Source organism: Oncorhynchus kisutch, linkage group LG14 (assembly GCF_002021735.2).
Source record: "Oncorhynchus kisutch isolate 150728-3 linkage group LG14, Okis_V2, whole genome shotgun sequence".
Lineage (NCBI taxonomy): Eukaryota > Metazoa > Chordata > Actinopteri > Salmoniformes > Salmonidae > Oncorhynchus > Oncorhynchus kisutch.
In genome coordinates, this window is record NC_034187.2 from 22,395,259 (window position 1) to 22,409,660 (window position 14,402).

The 14,402-nt window shown below is 45.1% G+C and overlaps 1 protein-coding gene across 2 annotated transcripts in view; it reads left to right on the forward strand.

Moving 5' to 3' along the window:
• LOC109904178 (RNA helicase aquarius-like) overlaps window positions 1-4,116 on the forward strand; it is a 93,465-nt gene extending 89,349 nt beyond the window's left edge. For both annotated transcript variants that reach the window (XR_004202709.1, XM_020501377.2), the window contains one exon: window positions 3,441-4,116. Coding sequence is in view for 1 of the 2 variants with exons in the window: in XM_020501377.2 (XP_020356966.2) it covers window positions 3,441-3,641 (201 nt within the window). In the remaining variant the exon portion in view is untranslated. The remainder of the gene's footprint in view (window positions 1-3,440) is intronic.
• Window positions 4,117-14,402: the final 10,286 nt, after the last annotated feature.

The following is a 14,402-nucleotide window of genomic DNA, read 5'->3' on the forward strand; positions in this document are numbered from 1 at the left end:
CCAAACAAGCTTCAATGCCATACAACACTCCTTCCGTGGCCTCCAACTGCTCTTAAACGCTAGTAAAACCAAATGCATGCTTTTCAACCGGTCGCTGCCTGCACCTGCATGCCCGACTAGCATCACCACCCTGGATGGTTCCGACCTAGAATATGTGGACGTCTATAAGTACCTAGGTGTCTGGCTAGACTGCAAACTCTCCTTCCAGACTCATATCAAACATCTCCAATCGAAAATCAAATCAAGAGTCGGCTTTCTATTCCGCAACAAAGCCTCCTTCACTCAAGCCGCCAAGCTTACCCTAGTAAAACTGACTATCCTACCGATCCTCGACTTCGGCGATGTCATCTACAAAATGGCTTCCAACACTCTACTCAGCAAACTGGATGCAGTCTATCACAGTGCCATCCGTTTTGTCACTAAAGCACCTTATACTACCCACCACTGCGACTTGTATGCTCTAGTCGGCTGGCCCTCGCTACATATTCGTCGCCAGACCCACTGGCTCCAGGTCATCTACAAGTATATGCTAGGTAAAGCTCCGCCTTATCTCAGCTCACTGGTCACGATGGCAACACCCATCCGTAGCACGCGCTCCAGCAGGTGTATCTCACTGATCATCCCTAAAGCCAACACCTCATTTGGCCGCCTTTCGTTCCAGTACTCTGCTGCCTGTGACTGGAACGAATTGCAAAAATCGCTGAAGTTGGAGACTTTTATCTCCCTCACCAACTTCAAACATCAGCTATCTGAGCAGCTAACCGATCGCTGCAGCTGTACATAGTCTATTGGTAAATAGCCCACCCTTTTCACCTACCTCATCCCCGTACTGTTTTTATTTATTTACTTTTCTGCTCTTCTGCACACCAATATCTCTACCTGTACATGACCATCTGATCTTTTATCACTCCAGTGTTAATCTGCAAAATTGTAATTATTTGCCTACCTCCTCATGCCTTTTGCACACATTGTATATAGACCCCCCCTTCGTTTTCTACTGTGTTATTGACTTGTTAATTGTTTACTCCATGTGTAACTCTTTGTTGTATGCTCACACTGCTATGCTTTATCTTGGCCAGGTCGCAGTTGCAAATGAGAACTTGTTCTCAACTAGCCTACCTGGTTAAATAAAGGTGAAATAAAAATAAATAAAAAATCCTGATTCCCCCTGTCCCAAGGAGATGTATTCCTGATTCCCCCTGTCCCAAGGAGATGTATTACTGATTCCCCCTGTCCCAAGGAGATGTATTCCTGATTCCCCCTGTCCCAAGGAGATGTATTCCTGATTCCCCCTGTCCCAAGGAGATGTATTACTGATACCCCCTGTCCCAAGGAGATGTATTCCTGATTCCCCCTGTCCCAAGGAGATGTATTCCTGATTCCCCCTGTCCCAAGGAGATGTATTCCTGATTCCCCCTGTCCCAAGGAGATGTATTCCTGATTCCCCCTGTCCCAAGGAGATGTATTCCTGATTCCCCCTGTCCCAAGGAGATGTATTACTGATTCCCCCTGTATCTTTATTTGACACTTACTACACTATTTTCTTTACGTAACCTCTTGAGGTGGGAAAATGTGTTTCTTTATGAAGTTGAACATACATGTGCTCTTTATGAATGTTAAAATTGGATGGAATATTTAAAAAAACATTCTCCAAATTACACTTCTCAAAAAGGCACATGATTAGTGGAACAACCCACCTCATAAAGGTTAAACGGTCATGCTAGTATATCTGGTTGTTGGCTTTACACTCACCAGTCTGACAGTTTGTACTTCAGCTACTGAGCTCTTGGAAGGATTGATTTTAGGTAAGACCATGGAATTGAATAAAGTTTATACTATTTGCATCTGCAGTTACAGATCAATGAGTCTGATATACACTGAACCCAAATGAGTGCTTAGTTCTTGCTGTTCACCTCCACTCCTATAGGGACAGGGGTTGGGTAGTGTAAAACATTTGATCCGAATTTGGCTGCCTGTGTAAACGCAGCTAGAGAGTTTATATCCTCTGATTGAATCACCATAAATAGCACACTACACTGGGCATCTGATCTGATGGCTGGGAGGCAATGCTGACCATGGAGTCAATATCTTTGGATGATTTACCTCCATTGATATTTGTATGGGCGATGTACAGTACCAGTCAAAAGTTTGGACACACCTACTCATTCATGGGTTTTTCTATATTATTACATTACCTACATTGTAGAATAATACGGAAGACATCAAAACTATGAAATAACTCATATCGAATCACAGTGTCACCAGCAAAGCACCATCACACCACCTCCTCCATGCTTCACGGTGGGAACCACACATGCAGAGCTCATCCGTTCACCTACTCTGCGTCCCACAAAGACACGGCGGTTGGAACCAAATCAAATTTGGACTCATCAGACCAAAGGACGGATTTCCTAATGTCCATTGCTCGTGTTTCTTGGCCCAAGCAAGATTTTCCTTCTTATTGGTGTCCTTTAGTAGTGGTTTCTTTGCAGCAATTCGACCATGAAGGCCTGATTTCAAGCAGTCTCCCCTGAACAGTTGATGTTGAAATGTGTCTGTTACTTGAACTCTGTGAAGCATTTATTTGAGCTGCCTTTTTCTGAGGCTGGTAACTCTAATGAACATATCATTGCAGCAGAGGTAACTCTGGATCTTCCTTTCCTGTGGCCGTCCTCATGAGAGCCACTTTCATCATGGAGCTTGATGTTTTTTGCAACTGCACTTAAATAAACTTTCAAAGTTCTTTACACTTTTAGAATTGACCTTTCCTCTGTCATTTCTCTTTGCTTATTTGAGCTGTTCTTGCCTTAATATGGACTCCTGTATACCACCCCTACCTTGTCACAACACAACTGATTGGCTCAAATGCATTAAGAATGAAATTCCACAAATGAACTTTTAACAAGGCACACCTGTTAATTGAAATGCCTTCCAGATGACTACCTCGTGAAGCTGGTTGAGAGAATGCCAAGTGTGTGCAAAGCTGTCATCAAGGAAAATGGTGGCTACTTTGAAGAATCTCAAATATAAAATATATATTTAACACTTTTTTGGTTACTACATGATTCCATATGTGTTATTTCATAGTTGAGATGTATTCACTATTATTATACAATGTAGAAAATATTAAAAAATAAAGAAAAACCTAACTTCTGACTGGTACTGTATAGATGGTAGGATTTTGTGACTAATGATCTGAAGTAATATTAATCCATTCTGATCACATGGGGAGGGGAAGAGCTTTGGCAGTATAAATACTACTGTTTATTATTTTTGATGAGAGATCAATACAATAGACATATGTTTGCCTAACAATATGTCTTCTTTCTGTCAACTCAGCAAATTCTATCTTTGTGTAATGCACATGGTCTATATTCATGATTGATTTGTTAACTGACTGAAACATTGAAATACTTTTCCCCCTTCTCTCTTTCTCCCAGACTAGGATGGCCAGTTGTGGGTCGTGTTTCTGGAGCATCGTGTGGCTGGTGATTTTGCTGATCATAGCCTGGCCAGTCAGTATTTTGCTGGGGGGGCTCTACGGACTCATCAGCCCCTCACCACCTGTGTCGGCCTGGACCGCCTGTCAGACTTGCTTCTGGAGGGGGCCAACCTGGGTCGGACCTGCGCCCAGAACATGAGACACAGCAAGGCAGTGTGTTGAGACCAGACTGGACCAGATGCTGGTCCTGGAAGTGCCTGCCGGTTCTCATCCTGTCGCAAGAGGAATAGTCAGTGTAACAGTTACTGTTCACGCCAAAGGCCATTGTGTTATTGTTTGTCTTGTCACACATTGAGGTGTTAATATCTCACACTCCAAAGTCAGCCAGACACTAGGAAAACTTGCACTTATCCAAACTTTTAACAAAATAATTATGCTCACTCTATCAATCATGTCATTAACAATAGATCTTATTTTTTGTTTGGGTTATTCTACTCTACAACTTGAAATACAAATACTTTGTATTCATAAGCTGTATTAGCTGTTTTTAATTCAGAATGACCCCCTGCACAGGGCAGATAAGAATGTTCAACAGCTTAACTTTAACAATAGAGCAGTTATGACTTCCTTTTTTAGGATTTAAACTTAATGCAATTAAATGATGTTTGAACTTGCCTAACATATGTGTTCACTGATTGAATTGTCATGACGTGCTGACCAGACCACACAGGCATGTGCTGATTTTGTCCCCCCACATCAGACGCGATCAGGACACGCAGGTTGAAACATCAAACAAACTCTGACCCAATGATATTAATTTGGGGACAAGTCAAAAAGCATTAAACACTTATGGCAATTTAGCTAGTTAGCTTGCTGTTGCTAGCTAATTTGTCCTGGGATATAAACATTGTGTTGTTATTTTACCTGAAATGCACAAGGTCCTCAACTCTGACAATTAATCCACAGATAAAACAATCAACCAAATCCTTTCTAGTTATATCTCCATGCATTGTCAATCCTCAGAGAACTTTTGAATGAAGTGGAAGATTTAAGTTGCTCTCTTGCAACTTTGCAAGCTTTCTATTTCTCCACAGAGAAAATAGATCTATTGTGCAATACAGACGACCTGGCTGCTTCTCTAACCTGAAGGATACCTACCTCCAGTTTCACATCTGTGAATGACTTTACAGGAGGAGACTGTAGAGGAGGAGACCATATGCAGTAATGTCACGTTCTGACCTTTATTTCCTTTGTTTTGTATTTATTTAGTATGGTCAGGGCGTGAGTTGGGTGGGCAGTCTATGTTTGTTTTTCTATCATTTGGGTATTTCTATGTTTCGGCCTAGTATGGTTCTCAATCAGAGGCAGGTGTCATTAGTTGTCTCTGATTGAGAATCATACTTAGGTAGCCTGGGTTTCACTGTGTGTTTGTGGGTGATTGTTCCTGTCTTTGTGTTTTGCACCAGATGGGACTGTTTTAGGTTTTCTCACATTTGTTGTTTTTGTTAGTTATCTCATGTGTAGTTTCTTTATAAATTAAAAGAATATGAATAACCACCACGCTGCGCTTTGGTCCACCTCTTCTTCAGATGAAGAAAACCATTACAGAATCACCCACCAACCAAGGACCAAGCGGCGTGGTAACGGGCAACGGCAAAAGCAGCAGCAGGAGAAGCAACAGAGGCAGCAGCAGCAGGAGCAGCAGCAGTGGGAGAGGCTGCACTATTTGGAGAGATGGACTTGGGAGGAGATTCTAGACGGTAAAGGACCCTGGGCAGAGCCAGGAGAATATTGCCGCCCCAAGGCCGAGCTGGAGGCAACAAAAGCAGAGAGGCGGCATTATGAGGAACTAGCACGGCAGAGCGGATGGAAGCCCGAGAGTCAGCCCCAAAAATGTATTGGGGGGGGGGGGGGCTCACAGGGAGTATGGCTATGCCAGGTAGGAGACCTGTGCAAACTCCCTGTGGTTACCGGGGGGCAAGAGAGACCGGGCAGGCACCGTGTTATGCGGTGGAGCGCACGGTGTCCCCAGTGCGGGTGCACAGCCCGGTGCGGTACATTCCAGCTCCGCGTATCGGCCGGGCTAGAGTGGGCATCGAGCCAAGTGCCATGAAGCCGGCTCTACGCATCTGGTCTCCAGTGCGTCTCCTTGGGCCGGCTTACATGGCACCAACCTTGCGCACGGTGTCCCCGGTTTGCCTGCATAGCCCAGTGCGGGCTATTCCACCTCGCCGCACTGGCAGGGCGACCGGGACCATTCAACCGGGTAAGGTTGGGCAGGCTCGGTGCTCAAGAGCTCCAGTGCGCCTGCACGGCCCGGTCTATCCGTCACCACCTCCACGCACCAGCCCTCCGGTGGCAGCCCCCCGCACCAGGCTGTCTCTCCGGCCCATCCTTACAGGGGCTCCCTCCTCTCCAGTGCTGCCGGAGCCTCCCGCCTGTCTGGCGCCGCTGCCGGAGCCTCCCGCCTGTCCGGAGCCTCCCGCCTGTCCGGCGCCGCTGCCGGAGCCTCCCGCCTGTCCGGAGCTTCCCGCCTGTCCGGAGCTTCCCGCCTGTCCGGAGCCTCCCGCCTGTCCGGCGCTGCTGCCGGAGCCTCCCGCCTGTCCGGAGCCTCCCGCCTGTCCGGCGCCGCTGCCGGAGCCTCCCGCCTGTCCGGCGCCGCTGCCGGAGTCTGAGGCGCCAGAGCCCCTCAGCCCAGAGGCGCCAGAGCTTCTGCCCCTCTGTCCAGAGCTTCTGCCCCTCTGTCCAGAGCTTCTGCCCCTCTGTCCAGAGCTTCTGCCCCTCTGTCCAGAGCTTCTGCCCCTCTGTCCAGAGCTTCCGCCCCTCTGTCCAGAGCTTCCGCCCCTCTGTCCCGAGCTGCCCCTCTGTCCAGTGGGGTCATTGAGAGGGGTGGCCATGGTTAGAAAGCCACGGAGGCGGACAATGAGGCGGACTAAGACAATGGTTAAGTGGGGTCCGCGTCCCGCGCCAGAGCCGCCACCGCGGACAGACGCCCACCCAGACCCTCCCCTATAGGTCAAGGTTTTGCGGCCGGAGTCCGCACCTTTGGGGGGGGGGTACTGTCACGTTCTGACCTTTATTTCCTTTGTTTTGTATTTATTTAGTATGGTCAGGGCGTGAGTTGGGTGGGCAGTCTATGTTTGTTTTTCTATCATTTGGGTATTTCTATGTTTCGGCCTAGTATGGTTCTCAATCAGAGGCAGGTGTCATTAGTTGTCTCTGATTGAGAATCATACTTAGGTAGCCTGGGTTTCACTGTGTGTTTGTGGGTGATTGTTCCTGTCTTTGTGTTTTGCACCAGATGGGACTGTTTTAGGTTTTCTCACATTTGTTGTTTTTGTTAGTTATCTCATGTGTAGTTTCTTTATAAATTAAAAGAATATGAATAACCACCACGCTGCGCTTTGGTCCACCTCTTCTTCAGATGAAGAAAACCATTACAAGTAATTGGGAAATCATCAGCGTTTCCTTGCTTATAAGGAATGCTTTAGTGTCATTTTTAAAAATTAAATTCTGATGAGAACAGGTGGAAATCTTGAAGTTCTTAACACGTTTTGATGCACAGTGAATGTGAAATACTCTTCTAGGCTCTCCCTCAAAGTGCTGAGATTTATGGCTTCATCAGCAATCATAGGGGTACAACTTTGACTCTTACCGTCCAACGCAGAAATTGAGAATGACAAGGTAATGTGCATTTCAGGTACAGTACTCTGAGAATCACATGTTAGAATGAGCATAACCCACTCAAAAATATGACAGGTTGACGCTATCACTTTTTAGGGAAGACACAGATGCAGACAGTGTCAAAGTAACAAAAGTTATTACTAGAAAGGGGCAGGCAAAACAACAGGTCAAGGGCATGCAGAGGTCATTAATCCAGTCCAAAAGGTACAGAACGGCAGGCAGTTTCTAGACAGGCAGAATTGTCAAAACTAGAAAACAGGAACTGGAAACAAACAGGAGCAAGGGGAAAAACGCTGGTAGGCTTGACGAACAAAACTAACTGGCAACAGAGAACACTGATATAAATACACTGGGGATAATAGGGAAGATGGACGACACCGGGAGCGGGTGGAGACGAGCACAAAGACAGGTGAAACAGATCAGGGTGTGACAGCCACTTCCAATTGAATATTGGCAGTTCCAAATGACCTTGTCACCTTTCAATGATCGTTCTTCTTTCTCAAACTATGTGATATGTAACTTTCCTTGTGGCACAGAACAGTGGTTGAGACATGGAAGAGGTGAACATTGAAATATAATTCCAGTTCAAAGAAAAACACAAGGTCAGAGGGAATAGATAGTGGAATATTCCAATTTCCCAAGCATATCTAGCCGAAAGTTAACTTGTGGGGAGACTTGAGTTCTGTTCAAACCATTCATCATGGAAATGTTCCCCTTTGAGAATAATAGTAAGTGCAAATGCGCACTGAAGGAAGAAGAATTCAAATGTATTGCAGTGCTGTAAAAGTCCAATTGAAACAGAGTGGGCTATGCAGGCATGAGTACTACAAATGCTTGGTACATTCCGAAAGTTCTTCTGTTGTGCTAGATGAGGTGCTTGCATACTTTGTCTCCTAAAAAGTATTTCCTGTTTTGATTGACACAATGCCTTGTCAACAACATCAAAATATAGCCCAGGTTTCAGTCGTTTAAAATCCCTATTAAGATTTATCCAAAATACTGCTGAGTGTAGCCTATGCCATTACCAAATTCAGGGGAGCTATGCATTTGAAGATTAAACAATTCAAATTTGATTCATGAATATTTCATATTCATTCCAAAGCACTATTTAACCTCATTTTTCTAGTTCTCACTATTTACTGATACACAATGTGAAAATAATTCTCTCATGCTTTTTAAATTTAAATACTTTTTAAATTTATTTGAGAAAAGATGGATGCATCCCAAAATTGTAGTGAGTGCCATATAAGACCTAGTTAGGTAGCTTTCTTTGTCTCTCCAACTCTGCTCTCAACTCTGATCCTGGGGCAGAAAACATCTCTGCCAAAAATTGCCTGATTTAAATTTGAAATTTGTTGGTTGGCTGGAGCAGCCTAGGCATGGAAGCCAACATCGGAGAGGCTGCAAGTGAGAGAGAGTGCAAGGAAGAAAGAGATATATAGGAAAGTGGAAGATGGAAAGAGAGGGAGTGAGAAGAGAGAGTGAGAGAAGGGAAAGCAAGAGAGAGGGAAGAGATTCGGAAGGGCTGGAGAGCATTTTATTTGGATGTGAGATTGGGGATAGAAAAAGGCAGACGTGCCTCACCCTGGGGGGCTCAGAGGAAAGATATGTAGGGCTCAACATCTAATTAACCCCATACTGCTTTGTAATTTCACCCTTACACACACAGGACACACACTGTACACACACAAACGCTGTACACACACATATGGTGAGGAGGATACTACTGTACTGCTAACTCAGGGAATGTTAAAGTTTGCCACCTTTCAAAGGGAGAGGAGAGTGGTTGGTATGGTAACCTGTGTATGTCTTTCAAATAGAGAGGAGAGTGGGTGGTATGGTAACCTGTGTCTGTGTCTTTCAAAGGGAGAGGAGAGTGGTTGGTATGGTAACCTGTGTCTGTGTCTTTCAAAGGGAGAGGAGAGTGGTTGGTATGGTAACCTGTGTCTGTGTCTTTCAAAGGGAGAGGAGAGTGGTTGGTATGGTAACCTGTGTCTTTGTCTTGCAAAGGGAGAGGAGAGTGGTTGGTATGGTAACCTGTGTCTGTCTTTCAAAGGGAGAGGAGAGTGGGTGGTATGATAACCTGTGTCTGTGTCTTTCAAAGAGAGAGGAGAGTGGTTGGTATGGTAACCTGTGTCTGTGTCTTTCAAAGGGAGAGGAGAGTGGTTGGTATGGTAACCTGTGTCTGTGTCTTGCAAAGGGAGAGGAGAGTGGGTGGTATGGTAACCTGCGTCTGTGTCTTTCAAAGAGAGAGGAGAGTGGTTGGTATGGTAACCTGTGTCTGTGTCTTTCAAAGGGAGAGGGGAGTGGTTGGTATGGTAACCTGTGTCTGTCTTTCAAAGGGAGAGGATAATGGGTGGTATGGTAACCTGTGTCTGTGTCTTTCAAAGGGAGAGGAGAGTGGGTGGTATGGTATGGTAACCTGTGTCTGTCTTGCAAAGGGAGAGGAGAGTGGCTGGTATGGTAACCTGTGTCTTTCAAAGGGAGAGGAGAGTGGGTGGTATGGTAACCTGTGTCTGTGTCTTTCAAAGGGAGAGGAGAGTGGGTGGTATGGTAACCTGTGTCTTTCAAAGGGAGAGGAGAGTGGTTGGTATGGTAACCTGTGTCTGTGTCTTTCAAAGGGAGAGGAGAGTGGGTGGTATGGTAACCTGTGTCTGTGTCTTTCAAAGGGAGAGGAGAGTGGCTGGTATGGTAACCTGTGTCTTTCAAAGGGAGAGGAGAGTGGGTGGTATGGTAACCTGTGTCTGTCTTGCAAAGGGAGAGGAGAGTGGCTGGTATGGTAACCTGTGTCTTTCAAAGGGAGAGGAGAGTGGGTGGTATGGTAACCTGTGTCTGTGTCTTTCAAAGGGAGAGGAGAGTGGGTGGTATGGTATGGTAACCTGTGTCTGTCTTGCAAAGGGAGAGGACAGTGGCTGGTATGGTAACCTGTGTCTTTCAAAGGGAGAGGAGAGTGGGTGGTATGGTAACCTGTGTCTGTGTCTTTCAAAGGGAGAGGAGAGTGGGTGGTATGGTAACCTGTGTCTTTCAAAGGGAGAGGAGAGTGGTTGGTATGGTAACCTGTGTCTGTGTCTTTCAAAGGGAGAGGAGAGTGGGTGGTATGGTAACCTGTGTCTGTGTCTTTCAAAGGGAGAGGAGAGTGGGTGGTATGGTAACCTGTGTCTGTGTCTTTCAAAGGGAGAGGAGAGTGGGTGGTATGGTAACCTGTGTCTGTGTCTTTCAAAGGGAGAGGAGAGTGGGTGGTATGGTAACCTGTGTCTGTGTCTTTCAAAGGGAGAGGAGAGTGGGTGGTATGGTATGGTAACCTGTGTCTGTCTTGCAAAGGGAGAGGACAGTGGCTGGTATGGTAACCTGTGTCTTTCAAAGGGAGAGGAGAGTGGGTGGTATGGTAACCTGTGTCTGTGTCTTTCAAAGGGAGAGGAGAGTGGGTGGTATGGTAACCTGTGTCTTTCAAAGGGAGAGGAGAGTGGTTGGTATGGTAACCTGTGTCTTTCAAAGGGAGAGGAGATTGGGTGGTATGGTATCCTGTGTCTGTGTCTTTCAAAGCGAGAGGAGAGTGGGTGGTATGGTAACCTGTGTCTGTGTCTTTCAAAGGGAGAGGAGAGTGGGTGGTATGGTAACCTGTGTCTGTGTCTTTCAAAGGGAGAGGAGAGTGGGTGGTATGGTAACCTGTGTCTTTCAAAGGGAGAGGAGAGTGGTTGGTATGGTAACCTGTGTCTTTCAAAGGGAGAGGAGAGTGGTTGGTATGGTAACCTGTGTCTGTGTCTTTCAAAGGGAGAGGAGAGTGGGTGGTATGGTAACCTGTGTCTGTGTCTTTCAAAGGGAGAGGAGAGTGGGTGGTATGGTATGGTAACCTGTGTCTGTCTTGCAAAGGGAGAGGACAGTGGCTGGTATGGTAACCTGTGTCTTTCAAAGGGAGAGGAGAGTGGGTGGTATGGTAACCTGTGTCTTTCAAAGGGAGAGGAGAGTGGTTGGTATGGTAACCTGTGTCTTTCAAAGGGAGAGGAGAGTGGGTGGTATGGTATGGTAACCTGTGTCTGTCTTGCAAAGGGAGAGGACAGTGGCTGGTATGGTAACCTGTGTCTTTCAAAGGGAGAGGAGAGTGGGTGGTATGGTAACCTGTGTCTGTGTCTTTCAAAGGGAGAGGAGAGTGGGTGGTATGGTAACCTGTGTCTTTCAAAGGGAGAGGAGAGTGGTTGGTATGGTAACCTGTGTCTTTCAAAGGGAGAGGAGATTGGGTGGTATGGTAACCTGTGTCTGTGTCTTTCAAAGGGAGAGGAGAGTGGTTGGTATGGTAACCTGTGTCTGTGTCTTTCAAAGGGAGAGGAGAGTGGGTGGTATGGTAACCTGTGTCTTTCAAAAGGAGAGAGTGGTTGGTATGGTAACCTGTGTCTGTGCATTAAACCAACAAGATCGTACAAACACAGTGCACCAAAAAGTATGTATGGGGTCTTTAAACTTTAATTATGTGTGTTGGGAACCTGTGTTGTATTGTGTACAGTATGTTTGTTTGAGGTTTTGTGTTGGTGTCTGTGTGAAGACAGAGTGGATGGCTGTGGGTCACAGGAGGTTGTGTTGGTGTCTGTGTGAAGACAGAGTGGATGGCTGTGGGTCACAGGAGGTTGTGTTGGTGTCTGTGTGAAGACAGAGTGGATGGCTGTGGGTCACAGGAGGTTGTGTTGGTGTCTGTGTGAAGACAGAGTGGATGGCTGTGGGTCACAGGAGGTTGTGTTGGTGTCTGTGTGAAGACAGAGTGGATGGCTGTGGGTCACAGGAGGTTGGTGGCACCTCTATTGAGGAGAACGGGCTTGTGGTAATGGCTGGAGAGGAATCAGTGGAATGGTATCAAATACATCAAACACATGTTTTCCATGTGTTTGATGCAATTCCATTTGCTCCGTTGCAGCCATTATTGTGAGCCGCCCTCCCCTCAGCAGCCTCCACTGGTGTGTGTATGTGTTTCCAACCCAAAGGGTGTTTTGCTTGGCATTAATACAGTTCTTCCCAGGCAGGATGATTTTCCCCCTTCTTTCCCTTCCTATGTGTGCTGTCCCACATCTTGCCATTCTGTCAGTCTCTTTAACCAAAGGGCTAAATCTGCCTCTGACTTCTGCTGAAGCTTTGGGCAACTGACTCACATGTCACTGTCCATTATAATACATGCAGTACTGTATGTAAACTATAGGTGTAATGACCGATGGTGCAGGTTTACAAAGTATGAAGCACATCAAGCTGTGTGAGCATTAAACATGCTTTATGGAAATGAGTGAAGAATTATACAATGCATTATTGGTCTGATTTTATTTCCCTTGACAAACTTGACAACCTGCTTTTCTCTTACTTGATTAATATGGATGCTGTTGTAGGCATGTCAGTTCTTTCATAATGAATAACTGCTGCATTGGGATGAGGATATAATAATCATTTGGTGGGAGTTTATATTTGTCCTATTTCACACATGTATTAATATGCATGTGGGAATTGGTAATGTGGATTTTGTATATCTCAACTCTCCTTAGACACCCTTGGAGAGTGGGGTCATGCCCAGGGTCTGCCATTATCACCCTGTAGAAATGCTCTAACCACTGGGCTACCTGCGGCCCTGCTAATCTGAATATCCTTCTATCGATCCGAGATCAAAGCAACAACAACAACAAAAACATTTATTTTCTTCATTATATACAAATATGAACTTTGCAACACAAGCTAATCAGTTACTAATTTTAGTCAGTGCTCTGCCTATGTATGCAAAGTCATTGATTTAATTTCCACATAAACGTGTATTGAAATCATCCAATAGCTTCTCCAAGTTAAAAGGCCTGAAGCACAAACATGTTCAAGACAATCCAGTTGTTCCTCAGTTAAGAGTTGATGTGCAAGCATTCAACAGAAATGTCACTGTGCAATGTGTTTAAATGCTTTTGACCCCTTTCTGATGTGAACTCAAAATGGCCCCTAAGGTTCGCCACAGGACATAGTGTGGGAAAGGACAAAATGCTCTAATATCATTTGTATTGAACCAGTTTTGATTAAACGTTAAAGCACTGAAACACAGTGAGCTGCATCTTATGAAACCAGTCCTGCTCAATCTACTGAAAATGCACATGTAAAGCATTAAGCGAACGGTGTCCCTCAGGGGTGTGAATAGGGGCCTTTACATTTGTTTTAAATGATTTCTAATTCCCAATGAAAATCAAATCAACTCACTTTTGCCTGACAGCTTTGCCGCTGTGATTGTGGTTTCAGTCCTAAAATGTGTTATTGTTTCTTCTTTGGGGCGTGTGATTAAGGAGATGACGCAGGAAATATGATAGTGTCATGTTTATTTAGCCTCAATGACTACTGCTAATGTGGAAATCTCAGTATGTGAATATTTGAGCTCCTTCCAAAGTGTCTCTTCCACTCACCCTGGCACCGCCATGAATCTTGCACACCCTTGGGTGCTCCGCTTGTACGATCCTCCCAACATTTTGTGTGTTGTTATACCCTTCTCTGCTCAGAAAATATTTTAGAAGACAACCATGTTTGAAAATGGGGGCAGAATGATGACGAAAGCAGGCCTAGGCTAGCAGTCATTACATAATGTAAAAACAAAGAGTCACAAGGATGCGGTTATGGCTTGGGGTCGGGTGACAGCAGCATATGATTCATGGCTCATTGTGCCCTTTTGTCTTTCTTGCTTGTGGTTGACCCGTCCAATGCTCTTAGCCTGTGTTATTTTAGACCAACTGGCTCTTTCTCTGTTTCAAGAGCACCGGCAGTATCATCTGTAATGTCTTGTCCTTTTATCATTGAAAAATAAAATAAATCCTATTTCAACACACGCACACACAGGAACTGGTAGTCATGAAATGATTTTTTTATTCTATTCTTCTATGTTTAATTCTAATTTGGAAATTCAAAGGCACCACAAACGTATTTGCTGCCAAGGTAATGAATTATCAATACATCTCCCTCAAATATGCATTGAAATTGCTGACTGAATAAGTACAACATAATGCAAATGTTAGAGTCCATGTTGGCATATAGCCATTATATCATAGCTATCAATAATAATCCAAATGCCTATTTTAGATTTTTTTACTCAATAACAGTAAATAATGCATTACGGTTATGACCATGGATATTGATTTATGCTAAATGAATCACCCGTATGAGTTCCCTTGCCTTTTGGAGGCCCTAAGCGAGATTTGGTTGGGGGACCCTCCACCTCACAGGTAAATATTTCAGTGGCCCCACTCAGAGAGAATTTAGCAATTTCATAGAACATTTTAGTTCA